General features: G+C 42.7%; 1 protein-coding gene across 1 annotated transcript in view; it reads left to right on the top strand.

Moving 5' to 3' along the window:
- IARS1 (isoleucyl-tRNA synthetase 1) overlaps positions 1–12,022 on the top strand; it is a 101,818-nt gene that overhangs the window by 12,375 nt on the left and 77,421 nt on the right. The window contains exons 7-9 of the mRNA XM_032193893.1: positions 6,355–6,472; positions 9,187–9,334; positions 9,966–10,053. Coding sequence (XP_032049784.1) covers positions 6,355–6,472; positions 9,187–9,334; positions 9,966–10,053 — 354 coding nt within the window. The remainder of the gene's footprint in view (positions 1–6,354; positions 6,473–9,186; positions 9,335–9,965; positions 10,054–12,022) is intronic.

Raw genomic sequence — 12,022 nt, 5'->3', positions numbered from 1 at the left:
TTTTTTTTTTTTTTTCATCCCCACGTGTCTTTCTTTGATCATTGCTTCCTTTTTATTTGATTGCATCTTGTCTTTCAAGCATTGCTCATGATTCATGGGAGAGCCTTTTCCACAGAATCTCTGCTCCTTGGGCAAGGAGTTGTAACTGCATGCATTGTGCCGTTGTGCAACAATCCCACCTAAGCATGGTTTTCACTTGGATGTGGCAGATGCCAGCTTGTATCGTATTGATTCTGACCTGAACACCTCATGGGCCTGCGCTAATGAATGTGCCATTAGAAACAGAGGGGTGTTGGAATGGAGTGAAACTTGGGAATCTCACAGGGAACGTTCATACCACAATTCCCCAAAGACACGATAATTTCACGGCTCCAATTTTACGTGCCATAGTCTACAGGGTGACGGTTGGCTGATAACTGGGACATGTGCAGCCCAACAATATGCCTGGCTGTGTAGATCGTAACCCCTTCTGGACAATGTGATTAAGCCAAACGTGCTTACTGGAATTCTGTTATTTTTCTAATCCATCTAATGGGAGTGCAAGTGAGGCTGAAGCTGACATGTGCGTGTGATCCCTCTGCACAGATGGGATTGGCAGCAAGCTTTATTGTGATGGTGGCTGGGGACTGGGGCCACGACGTCGGGCTGGAGCACGGCTGCTCCTGCGGCGTTGTTCAGGCCGGCTGTAGGGATTTGGGGCCCGACGTTGTAACCGGGAGCGGCTTCGCGTCCGGACTGGCCCGGCGTGGCTGGAGTGGCTGCTGCGTTCAGGCACCGAGGAATCGCTGGAGGACCCCGATGCCGTTTCGCTATCAGAGCTGCTGCTGCTGCTGCTGCTGCTCTGAGAACAGGGGGATGCAGCACGTCTGCTCCCACGCTGTCTCCGGGGCCAGCTATGGGTATTTGTGGCCTGACGTAATGGGGAGCGGCTTCTTGTCCGGGCTCGCCCCCGCTGGCTGGTGGGGTATCTGTCTTTGGGCACCATGGAGTGCCTGAAGGTACGTGGTGCTGCTTCGCAATTAGGGCTGTGAGTGCTTCTCTCAGCACTGGTCTCATGGTGTCGTGGTGTCCTCAGGGCTGGTTAAAGGTGTCTGGTGCCCACACTACATGTCGGCGGGTTGTCCTTCACAATCTGTGCCACGTTCTGTCAGTCACCAGGATACCTTATAATGGCCACAGTGCTGCCTGGCTGCTCGTGCCCACGCCAGCACCGCTGTCCTGTTCCCAGGCACGTGCGCTGTCGGTCAAGTTGGAGCAGCGCTGGTGGGTGCCTTTGGCAGCACAGGAGCGGCACAGGAGCAGCTGCCAGGGCCTGGGGAAGAAGCAAAGGGTTGTGGGTGTGAGGACAAAGCGTCTGAGGCAGGGAGTGGCTGGCACATCCCTTCTGCTCTGTCCTGCCTCCCCCAGCCTGCAGTGATGCTGAGGTCCCATGCAGAGCCCCAGATGGCTGCTGAGGCAACTCACCCCTGTCCCTCCGCCCGCTCCCTGCCTTGTGGGTAAAGGCATTCGCTGGCATCACAGTGCTGGTGCCTCTCTCGCAGCAATGCAGAGGAGTTGTTGTTCTCCCAGATTGGTCCTCTGCAAGAGAAGTGACAAAATTGTCCAGTCCCTGGCCATGCACAGCGCTTGTGCCCTCGTGTCTCGAGAGCAGGGCAGAGGGATACCAAACTGAATGGGACTCGGATCCCCATACTGGACACCTCTGCACAAAACTGCATCCTGTTTCTGCAGATGGGGCACTTGATGAAGTGATTGTCTGTGTGTATGGCCATTTCCTGCAGCAGAAACACATGCGGTGAGTGGGCCCTGGTGCTGCTGAGCACCTGCTGTGCCTGCATGGTGAGGGGAGGGCTCCTACCTGGATGCAGCGCCGGTGGAACCAGGCGTGATTGCAGGCTGGGCACACCGTGGTGTGGTAGGACGTGCTGTCCCCCACAGGGTCCATGCAGATGATGCAGGTGTTGCCCTGCTCTGGAGCTGCCTGCGCTGCCTGGTGTGGGCTGTGCTCTGAGCAGAAGGACCTGGCGGGGAGAGGGAAGGGAAGGGCAAGGTGAGAAGTGCTGGGCCCGCCGCGGTTGTGGCGAGGAGGGCAGAGGAACGTGAAGGAGCCCCAGGCCCGTCCAAGCTCTGGCGCTGCCTCTGGCTCTGCCAGGCTGCTGGGAAGCATCAGCTTGCTCCCTCCTCGCGTCCTTCTCCTACACAGTTTCTTGTGAGCAGGGTGGGCTCATTTTCTCCCCCAGGCATAGCAAGAGACATTAGGAAGCCACCTTCTGGATGGGCCCCGTGTTGTGTCTCCTGCACCCGAAGCAGCCCTCAAAGAGTCAACCCGAAAGAGTCTCTCCAGCAGACCCCATTAGCGTGCAACTCTCTCATGTCAGGGACCCCAGGAAGTGCCCCCAGAGCTGCAGGAACCCCTGGGGGAGAGCAGGCTGTGCTCAGACGATGGTTGGGTGCAGGCAGGCAGCCTGGGGACTCAGGCAGCCCTCATACAATGCAGGGTGACACACAGGGCACGGAGCCTGTGGCTGCTGCACCTTCAAGGTGAACGGCCCTGCTCTCAGCAGCCCCAATCACCTCTCCAGAATTCATAGAGTCATAGAATAGCCCGAGTTGGAAGGGACCCATAAGGACCATCAAGTCCAACTCCTGGCTCCACAGGGGTCTACCCGAAAATTCAGACCATATGGCAAAGAGCACAGTCCAATCACTTCTTAAACTCCGACAGGCTCGGTGCCATGACTATGTCCCTGGGGAGCCTGTTTGAGTGCGCGAAAACCCTCTCGGTGAAGAACCTCTTCCTGATATCCAGCTGAACCTCTCCAGTTGCAGCTTGACCCCGCTCCCTCAGGTCCTATCACTGGTCACTAAAGGGAAGAGATTGGTGCCTGCCCCTCCACTCCCCTCGTGAGTAGGCTGCCATGAGGTTCCCCCTCAGCCTCCTCTTCTCCAGGCTGAACAGGCCCAGTGCCCTCAGCCACTCCTCATACGTCTCCCCCTCTAGGCCCTTCACCATTTTTGTAGCCCTTCTCTGGACACTCTCCAACAGTTTCACGTCCTTCATGTCCACTGTGGTGCCCAGAACTGCACACAGCACTCAAGGTGGGGCCGCAGAGCAGAGCGGGACAATCACCTCTCTCGACTATATGCTTGGTGCAGCCCAGGGTATGGTAGGCCCACCTGGCTGCCAGTATTTGAGTGTTTGAATATTGCGTTGACTAATTCATTAGCTTTTGGAAGCCAAAGTTCCCTTTGTGATGTTCACACGTTGTGTATATGACTGTGATCAATGAATATTGTAGTACGCTCGAGTTTCTAGGATGTTACACCTGGTGAGTGTAACTTGTGGTCTTGGGTACTCACTGGGTCAGAGCAGTTGTCATCCCCTCATGGCACCTAAGGGACAACAAATATTTGTTTCCAGTTTGTGTCATTCGGTTTAGAAGTTGGCAATCTTTCACCTTCAGGGAGCAGGATCTGTGTTAACAAAGACTGAGATATGCACCTGGAGTTCCTTTTTTCCAAACCTTATTTTTCTTCCGTGAAGTAGAGTAAGTGTTGCATAGCTGAGAGGATACAACTAAATTGGCATTGCGTTTGAGGAGAATTGTGCCCGAATTAAGGGAACGTTCCTTGATCTCTGATCTTTTTGGGGTAAACCTTTTCTGCTTGTCAGCAGAAAGGAGCTCTGTGGTTTTGTAATTTTTTTTTCTTTTTAGAGGGATGTCACTTTCAGTTTTGGTGTATCATTCTAGAGTCCCTTTCTTGCAAATTGCCAGTGTTTTGCTATCAAAGGGATTTAAAGAGATTTTGGTAAGTTACTGTCTGAAGTCTTGTGTTGAATTGTTAAGCAAAATGAGCTGTCTGTAACAGTAAGTGACTCCGGCTGTTAGATGTAGGGTAGTCTCCAGCAGTTGCTTTGTTTTAAGAGGGCAGTGCTGCTAGCAGAAAGGTCTTTGACAGTTGTCATCTGTGCACTTCTCATGATCACACAGGAACTGATCTCAAGGGCTTTTTATTGAGGAAACCAATTATGTGGTTTTCAAGATAACAGCTGTTTTTGTGGTGATAACGAGGGCTACTGTATCAAGCAGCAGTCTCACCTTCATAATTCTCGCTGCTTTGTTGGAATAGTTTTCTGGAAGGAGCAGTTCTGGTCAGCTGTAAACGTGTGATTTGAATTTGGTGGTTTGAATGCTCACCATCTCGTCTGGCTGCGGAAAAACCGGGGTGCTCTTGGTTTGCAGCGAGTCAGAATGGCCGCAAGAGGGAGATGCTGGCTTGGATTTGTAACTTTGCAGCTCCATCTAGCGTTCACCTTGTCTGAAGCTTACGGTTATATTTACAGCTGAATTAAATATTCAGTGTTTCACTAAGGAGTTTTCTTCTATGCTGGTGGTAGGCAGTGTTCTTTAGAAAGTGAAGCTAAAGTGAAGCTTTTTTTTTCCTGTAGATATTTTAGTTAACTGTTTTTGAAAGGCAAGTAGAACACCTTCAGTATAAATGCTGTCGCTTGTCACACTCTGCATTAATTAGGCTCTGAGCTGGTAAGCATACATTTAAATTTTAACTTGCATAAAAACTTCTACAGTTAGCCAGCTGAAATGTATATGCAGAAAGTTGATGAAACTACATTAAGAAATCTCTCTATATTTTTGAGACACTTAGATTTAAGTTGAAGCAGTCTCAGTTGTAAAACACATGCACTCACTGCTGTGCTTTGGATTTGAGTTAGGGTCCAGCTACAATTTGACCATTGGTGACATTTTCTGCTTTAATAAGGTCACTTCTGAGTTGTGTGTGGAAGGTAAGCCACCTCTGTTGGAGTGCACGGCTCTGAAAGACTTCTGGGTTTGACTTTTTCATGGTAGAACTTGATGCTGCTGAGGGTTTCTTAGACTTTTATTAATCTTAGAGTTTGGGTTCTGTAACTTTCCTCATGTTAGTGACCACTCATAAGAAATATTTTTCTTTTACTAGAGGCCCAGGGATAAATCTGGTTGCATTGCACATCTTCTTGATATGATAACAGGCTGATCTGTATCTTTTGATATTCTTCTTTCAGGCTGTAGATGGAAATCAGTGCAGTAGTCTTCCTTTGTTTTGCGTCAAAGATTATGCATTCAAACATCGAAGACAAAACACTGCCTTAAATACAGGCCCAGGTTCTCAAGCACAAAGTGAAACAGCCTTCAGGAAAAAAAATTGCTTGCCAAGATGGGATTGGTTGCTTAGCAATGGGCTATTTATCTGGAAAGGGACACAGAAAAGTGATTAGGATGGTTTGAAAATATTCAAGTAAAAAGAGCTTTTAAAGTCAGCACTCTAACAATTTGCATGTGGCATCTGAAATGAACGGATTCTGCAGAAACTTGGATCTGTAGTTGAATTTGGCATGATAGACTTGCCCTCTCCTGCCTTACTTGTAAGGTAACCAACCTGCAGACAACAACACTGGACGTGTAGGTCAGTGAGAACTGATGAGCTGATTTATGTGGGTGATCATTTAGCAAACCCTGTGTTGTTCAGATACAAAGAAACATAGGGTTTTGTCCATCACGTGGGCATGTGATGAGTTGCAATGTAAAGTACCTTACTCTTCCAGCTACAGTTCATCTTGAGCATTGACTCAATGTTACAATATTAAGTAGTTTCTTCATTAATTTGAGAAGACACAAGGATTCATGTACACCACAGGCCATATTGAAGATGGCATAAAGGAGTTAAAGATTGGCGTGAGAATGATCTTGGACTGGAACAGAGAGAGAGATGAGCTACCAAAGGAGAACATTAATGTAACTTGTGGCACCGTAAAACTGTGTTCAACGCTTTGCATGCTGAGCTGTGTTCTCTTGTGGAAAATGCTCTTGGGATTGTCAGGATTTACTCAGAGGGGGAAGCGGTCATCTGTAGCTCATGTCTGATCTGTTTTTTAGCACTGGCTGACATAGTAGGTGCTCCAAATGATGTGACGAGTGAGCAGCTATGTCACAACACATCTCTGAAAATTATGTCTGACTTCAGCCTTGTTAAAGAAATTTCAGATTGTTGTTATATTCAGGAAATTTGAGAGAGATTATTCAGCAATACTGATTTGTGTTCCATCTGAATATTTCTCTGTTCTGTGAAGTCAGCACACAGAAAACCAAGCTGTTGGAATCAGGTAAAACTAAGTATTCACCGATAATACAGTCACAGTGAATTTCTTTTTAACTTAGAAATACTGCCTTTAGTTGATGATTGGTTAATTATGTGTCTTTCAGTACAGCACTCCAGCTAGAGCAGAACCACGCTTTGCAGTTGCTCTATTAAATTTGAAACTCCAAGTGTTATTTCATGTTTCTTGTTTACTTCCAGGTGGGTTTTCAAGCAGCTGTATGACAAAGGACTAGTATATAGGGGTGTTAAGGTCATGCCTTTCTCAACTGCATGTAACACTCCACTGTCCAACTTCGAGTCCCATCAGAATTACAAGGTCAGTATATGTGTACATGGTGCACTGCAGTCTAGTCTCTAGTATCCTCAACTTGGATTTGTAAGGCTTTAGTATTTTTTTGCTTGGTACATAAGCATGTTATACTCCGAGCTGATAGCCAAAAAAAAAAAAAAAAAAAAAAGGCTGTTTTATTGAGCTTAGCTGTGTTTGTTTGGATTATGTGATCTTTTCATTCTTCCTTCTTCTTGGTTACTACTTACAGGTATTTGAGGCATATACTTTGTTTTATTCTGCCAAATTACTCTCATTTCCTCTTTTGGCTTTCAAGATGAATATTGCACTTGTGCTGGGTTTTTATTTTAAGTACTTGCAGGAAAGTTGTAGCATTTCCTGGCTGTGCAGATCTGAAAAGAGGAAGGGTCTTTGCAAAGTTAAAATCTCTCGTGGGAGGATTAGTAAGAATTAGTAAGATTAGTAAGAATTATCAAAGATCATGTTTGGTTGTAGCTCAGTGCTATTATAGGTCTTGTAAGTATTGTTAACTCAGATTGGTAAACTCCACATAATGTTTTTCTTAATACAAAACAAAGTATACCATGCATTTTTAAGAATCGACATGCATTTAAGAACCTCAAAATGAATGACTAGATGCAGCTTTTATTAGCAGCAAACATGTTACCACATGCACAAAAGCAGAAATTCTGTCACGGTTTTCCAATTTTCACAAATTTTTTGTGGACAGGAGTATTGTATTCTTTACTATCCCCACCCAGGCCTCAATGTCCGTGTATCATAAATCTTTACTTACGTTGTTACAGCAGAAAGCTGGCACAAATTGTACATCTGGTCTTCTTTACATCTTGCCTAACAAAGGCCAATTTGCTGGCCAGAAATAGTGTTTCTGAAAAAAAATGTTTAAATGAACTTTTATAATGCTGTCCACAGATACTAGTGCTCTCTATATTTCAGAGGAGCAATTGACCATATTGAAGAACAAAGATTTTTGTGATTTGGAAGTGTCACCTACAAAGATATCTTGTTGTTTTGTGATTGCTTATATTTATTAACTATTTCAGTCATCAAACAAAGTAATCTACATTTCATATAGGCTCAGATTAATGAGCTTTCTTTGTAACAAAGACTATTTTTGTGTGCCCTTCTTCCATAGAACAACGCTCTCTTTTTTTCTCGTATCTTAATAAAATACTTAGATGCTATTTCTTACTCTAGAACGAGTAGAGTGTGGGCTTACATATGCTGCTGTGCCACTTCATGTGAAAGAGATCTTTTTATCTGTTTGAGGTGGTATTTTGGAGATTGGATCATTACGAGTCTGTGAGCTGGTATGATTTATTCTTGGCAAGACCTGTCATTTCTGGGTGTAAGGCAGCTGTTATCTTTCTTGATGTGAAAAGCAGGCTTTGGCTTCTGTTGATTGATCCGATGAGAAATAGGACACAGGAAACACGTTTAGAAATTGACTTTGGTGTCTGATGTAGACTTGAGTAAACTTTGTCAGTATCTTGTATTATGTGCAAGTGAAGAGGTGTTGTCTTCAACTTAAAGCAGGTACAATTTTGTAAATAAAAGTATTGAACAATGTCCTTTTTTGGAATCTTGGGTGTTTTTTTATTGCTTTCCAGATGTAATTATCTGCCAGATCAACTTAGTGCTTCAGAAAAGGTGAATGATCCTACAGTGCTGTTTCTCAGTTGTTAGAGACAGAATGGTAATGATAGCTCAGCCTTTGCTCACATCAAGCGCAGTACAAGAGTTATGTAATATTTATGTTTTACTGTTGACTGCACCAGATGTTCACAGAAAATTCCCTCTGGAACAGCCCTTAGCTCAGACATAAATAGCTGCCTGTCCCGTGATGCAATTAACTGTTCTGTGGTGCTGGACAGAAACCAGAGTGCCCTGCACCAGAAATGATGAGGGATAGGACCTGTTTGTATGTTTAGGGCCTGTGCATATGACATTCATTTTCTATTTGGCACTTAATAATAAAAAATTCACATGTGCAAGATTAGACTTGCTTTTCAGTCTATTTTCTCTAATATGTGAAATACAGTGTGACCAACTAGGGTTGTTTTTGTCTGAAAGAAAAAATTGTTTTCAGGGGATTCTTTTGAACCATTTGAAGACAAAATTTCATAGAGCAGCTGCTAAAGGTCTTCTTCCCTGATGTTTTAACTCTTATAAGTATTGATGTAGTTGTGTTTTTAAGCACTCAAAGCTTCTATTTTTTGTTCCTAACAATGGTTTCTTAGTAAGATATTTCATCTGCAGTGATGGCTATTCCTCCTACTCCCTGACTCTAGAGGAAAAGATGGAAAAAGCCTTTGTGTAGCAGTAGTTGAGAAACTGCTGCTAGTTTTGACAGTTGAGATTAATTATAGACTTCTTAAAAGGGATTAGAAGAGGTACCCGAGGGAACTGGCACTCGGCTCTCTGGTGCTTTGGCAGATAATTCCCAAAATCTCGGTGCTAATGCTAACCCTTAACTCTGCGGCCTTGTCAGGCTGATAGTTTCCACTGATATAATGGGAGAATGTTGGGATTGTCATCTTTTTCAAACTTTCTTATGCTGCCACTTCAACTTCTGTCACTGCAGAGATGAACTAGGCAAACTGCGAGAGAGATTTGGGCAGATGTCAGCAATAGTAACCACTTTGACTTGCATTTTTTCACTATGACTTGCATTAAATGTGTTTTCTTGCTTTCCTTTTGACTTTATCTTGCCTGTGAAGGATGTTCAAGACCCTTCAGTGATTGTGAGCTTCCCGCTGGATGAAGATGCAAGCGTCTCTCTTGTTGCTTGGACCACTACTCCTTGGACCTTACCTAGTAATCTAGCCCTTTGCGTTAACCCAGAATTGCAGTACGTAAAATTGAGAGGCAAGTGTCAAATTAAGATCATATATAATGAACCCATTTTTCTTCAGTGCCTTTGAATACATGCGTTTATTTTGTATGATAGACTGTTTTATGTTAAACTTAGTGCTTTGTTGGGACTGGATCAGTGTTATTGTAAAGAATGAGATATGTTTCCCATGTGGCTGATGGTTTCTAGCTGCTGTGCTCTTTTTATTTTCTGTTGCATACATTCTGAGGGCTGTTCCCTAATAAATATTGATAGCTGAAGTAATGAACAAGAACAAATGCTTTATTTGACCTCTTAAAATCACGTTATATGTGAAAGGCAGAAAGGTGTGGCTGGCTGTCCCTAGCTTTTTCTTTTCCCTCCTGTACTAGGGGGTCAGGCTCATGAGTAAGTTACTGGTATGTGACAGCTAAACTGCAGTAACTGAACATCTTTGTTCTCTTAACCTGTAACATGTTAGATGGCTAATGGTAGTCATGTTATGGAGAAGAAAGAGGTGGAAAATAGTAGTCGATCAGCAAGACTATTTTGGGCAGTTTTATAGCTAACATACCATCTTGCATAAACTGAAAGGTTTTGTAATGGTGCAAATGAGGGTATTAAAGTGAGATTTATATAACTTTTTTGTTTTGTTTTATGTTCTAGATAATGCCACAGGAAAGATTTACATCTTGATGGAATCCAGGCTTATAGCCCTATACAAATCTGACACGGAATATGAGATACTGGAGAGGCAAGTACATGAATTATTACATACTTGGTAATGTCCGGTATTTTTATAGTTCAGAAGTTAAGTGTTTCAAAAAGTTGAATTTTGCTGTTGCCTAAAGATGACTTTCCCTTTGTGTTGATACTTTGTGTGTATATCTTGCAAAAAAAACTATAAAAGAATGGAAGTCCTGAATATAAAGCTCCAAATAGAATAAAAGTTTCGTTGGATTGTTGTATTGCAGCAAAAACCAAATCCTTAGTCCATTTTTCCTTCAATTTTGTTTGTTTTTCTATTGTTTTTATGAAAAACATTGTTAATTTAAAAGTCTCTAAAATTGGAAATTGTGCAAACGTGGAACAAGTTTAAAAAATGGTCTAAGTACTTAAAGTGAAACAGACAAGAAAAAACAAATACTGCTTCTGCAAAATCCTCTACCCCAAGTAAGTAGTTAGTGGCAGTTATGCTTTCTGAAAACTGCTTATTCATCTTGGTTGGATTGAAAAATATGAACTATTTAATAAATTGGATAGGGAACGCAGGTATTAAATTATGTAGCCCTCTTAGAATATGTGGCTTTGCTTCTTTTAAATCTTTTGTATAAAAAATCAATCTGATAAAAGGGTAATAATAAATATTTGTCTTTATTCAATCCTGTGCAGTGGTTTTAAAGAAAAAAGCTAGAGGGTTGTGAATGACAGCCCTTCTTCATTGGCAGTAGTTATTTTTGTGTTTTTACGCCAAGCAGTTGAAAGTTTTACATCAGCATTTTTCAAATAAAAATTGTGTCATGTGCACACATGTGAAAAGAGGCTAAGAAATTATATGTAGTAATGGAATTGTAGTGATATAGAGCTAGAGCACCTGCTTGTTTTCTACTCTTATGCTCATACTATGACAATTGAGTAATTCCTATTTGTTTTTTTTCCTTCTTTTCCTGCACCGTCCCCAGGGTTAATTGCCATCATCTGTCACATGTGCTGTAGTCATTTGAGGTGGTACTCAGTTAAAAAGATGGTCTTTCAGTGCTTCTTTTCTTCACTGTGGACAGAACGCCTGATCTCCAGATTTGCTTCCTCTGTTTTTCTTTCTCCCTTCATTCATCAATAAAAAAACACCAAATAGTGTCAGTGTTAGGATACCGCTGGAAATGTAAACATACAGTCACCCAGTTACGATGCTTTTGTATTTTGTGTTTGCCAGAATGACGTGGGAAAGTATCAAAAGCCAACACTAAGACTTGGATCTATCTGCTTGATTGCTGTTTAAGCTAGCTTGCTTGCCTGACAAAGGAAGTAATTTGGTTTACCGTGACTTATTCTTGACAAATTCATGTTGTGTGTTTAGCACTCCCTCTATTTAAACTGTTTGATCACTTAAACTTGAATCAAGTTGTTACTTTGGTCTGACTTTTTTTTAGGTCCATCAGTGCCCCATTTTCCTCTTGAAGTCTAGGTACCGTGCTTCTTTCCAGTTCTTGGAAATTTCCTTAGTGTTTAGGAAAAAAATGTTTCTACCAAAAATACCCTGTTTTCTATTTTGGAATGCATTTCTTAGACTTGAAAATAAGCAAGGTAGATGCATTCCATTTGTAGGTCTATTATGCTTTGCTCCTGGATTGTTCTTTTTGTGGAATTCTACAAATTAAATTTCAGTAGTGCTGCCATCATTCATTTCCTGCATCTGCGTATGCATTAAATGTGTTAGCCTTCCTTGTTGTGTTTTTCTCTTCATCAGAATTGTGGAATAATAGGGCTGTACCTGCTGTAAGACAGTCATACAGAAGTTTTTTTTTTTTTTTTATGCTTTTATCCCTGACTACTTGTATTCCTAACTTTTTTTTCATAATCTTTTGATTTTTACATGTATGTACCTAAACATAAGGCTGCTGGCAACTTTTATTCTCTTTGCAGAATGCAATTTTTTCCGCTTTCCTTATTAGTGCTACAGTCTTCTCCAACTGACGTTTTTTTTTGTCATACTACAATTTTTT

Source organism: Aythya fuligula, chromosome 10, assembly GCF_009819795.1.
Source record: "Aythya fuligula isolate bAytFul2 chromosome 10, bAytFul2.pri, whole genome shotgun sequence".
Taxonomy (NCBI): Eukaryota; Metazoa; Chordata; class Aves; order Anseriformes; family Anatidae; genus Aythya; species Aythya fuligula.
This window is presented reverse-complemented; position numbering and strand designations above follow the sequence as displayed.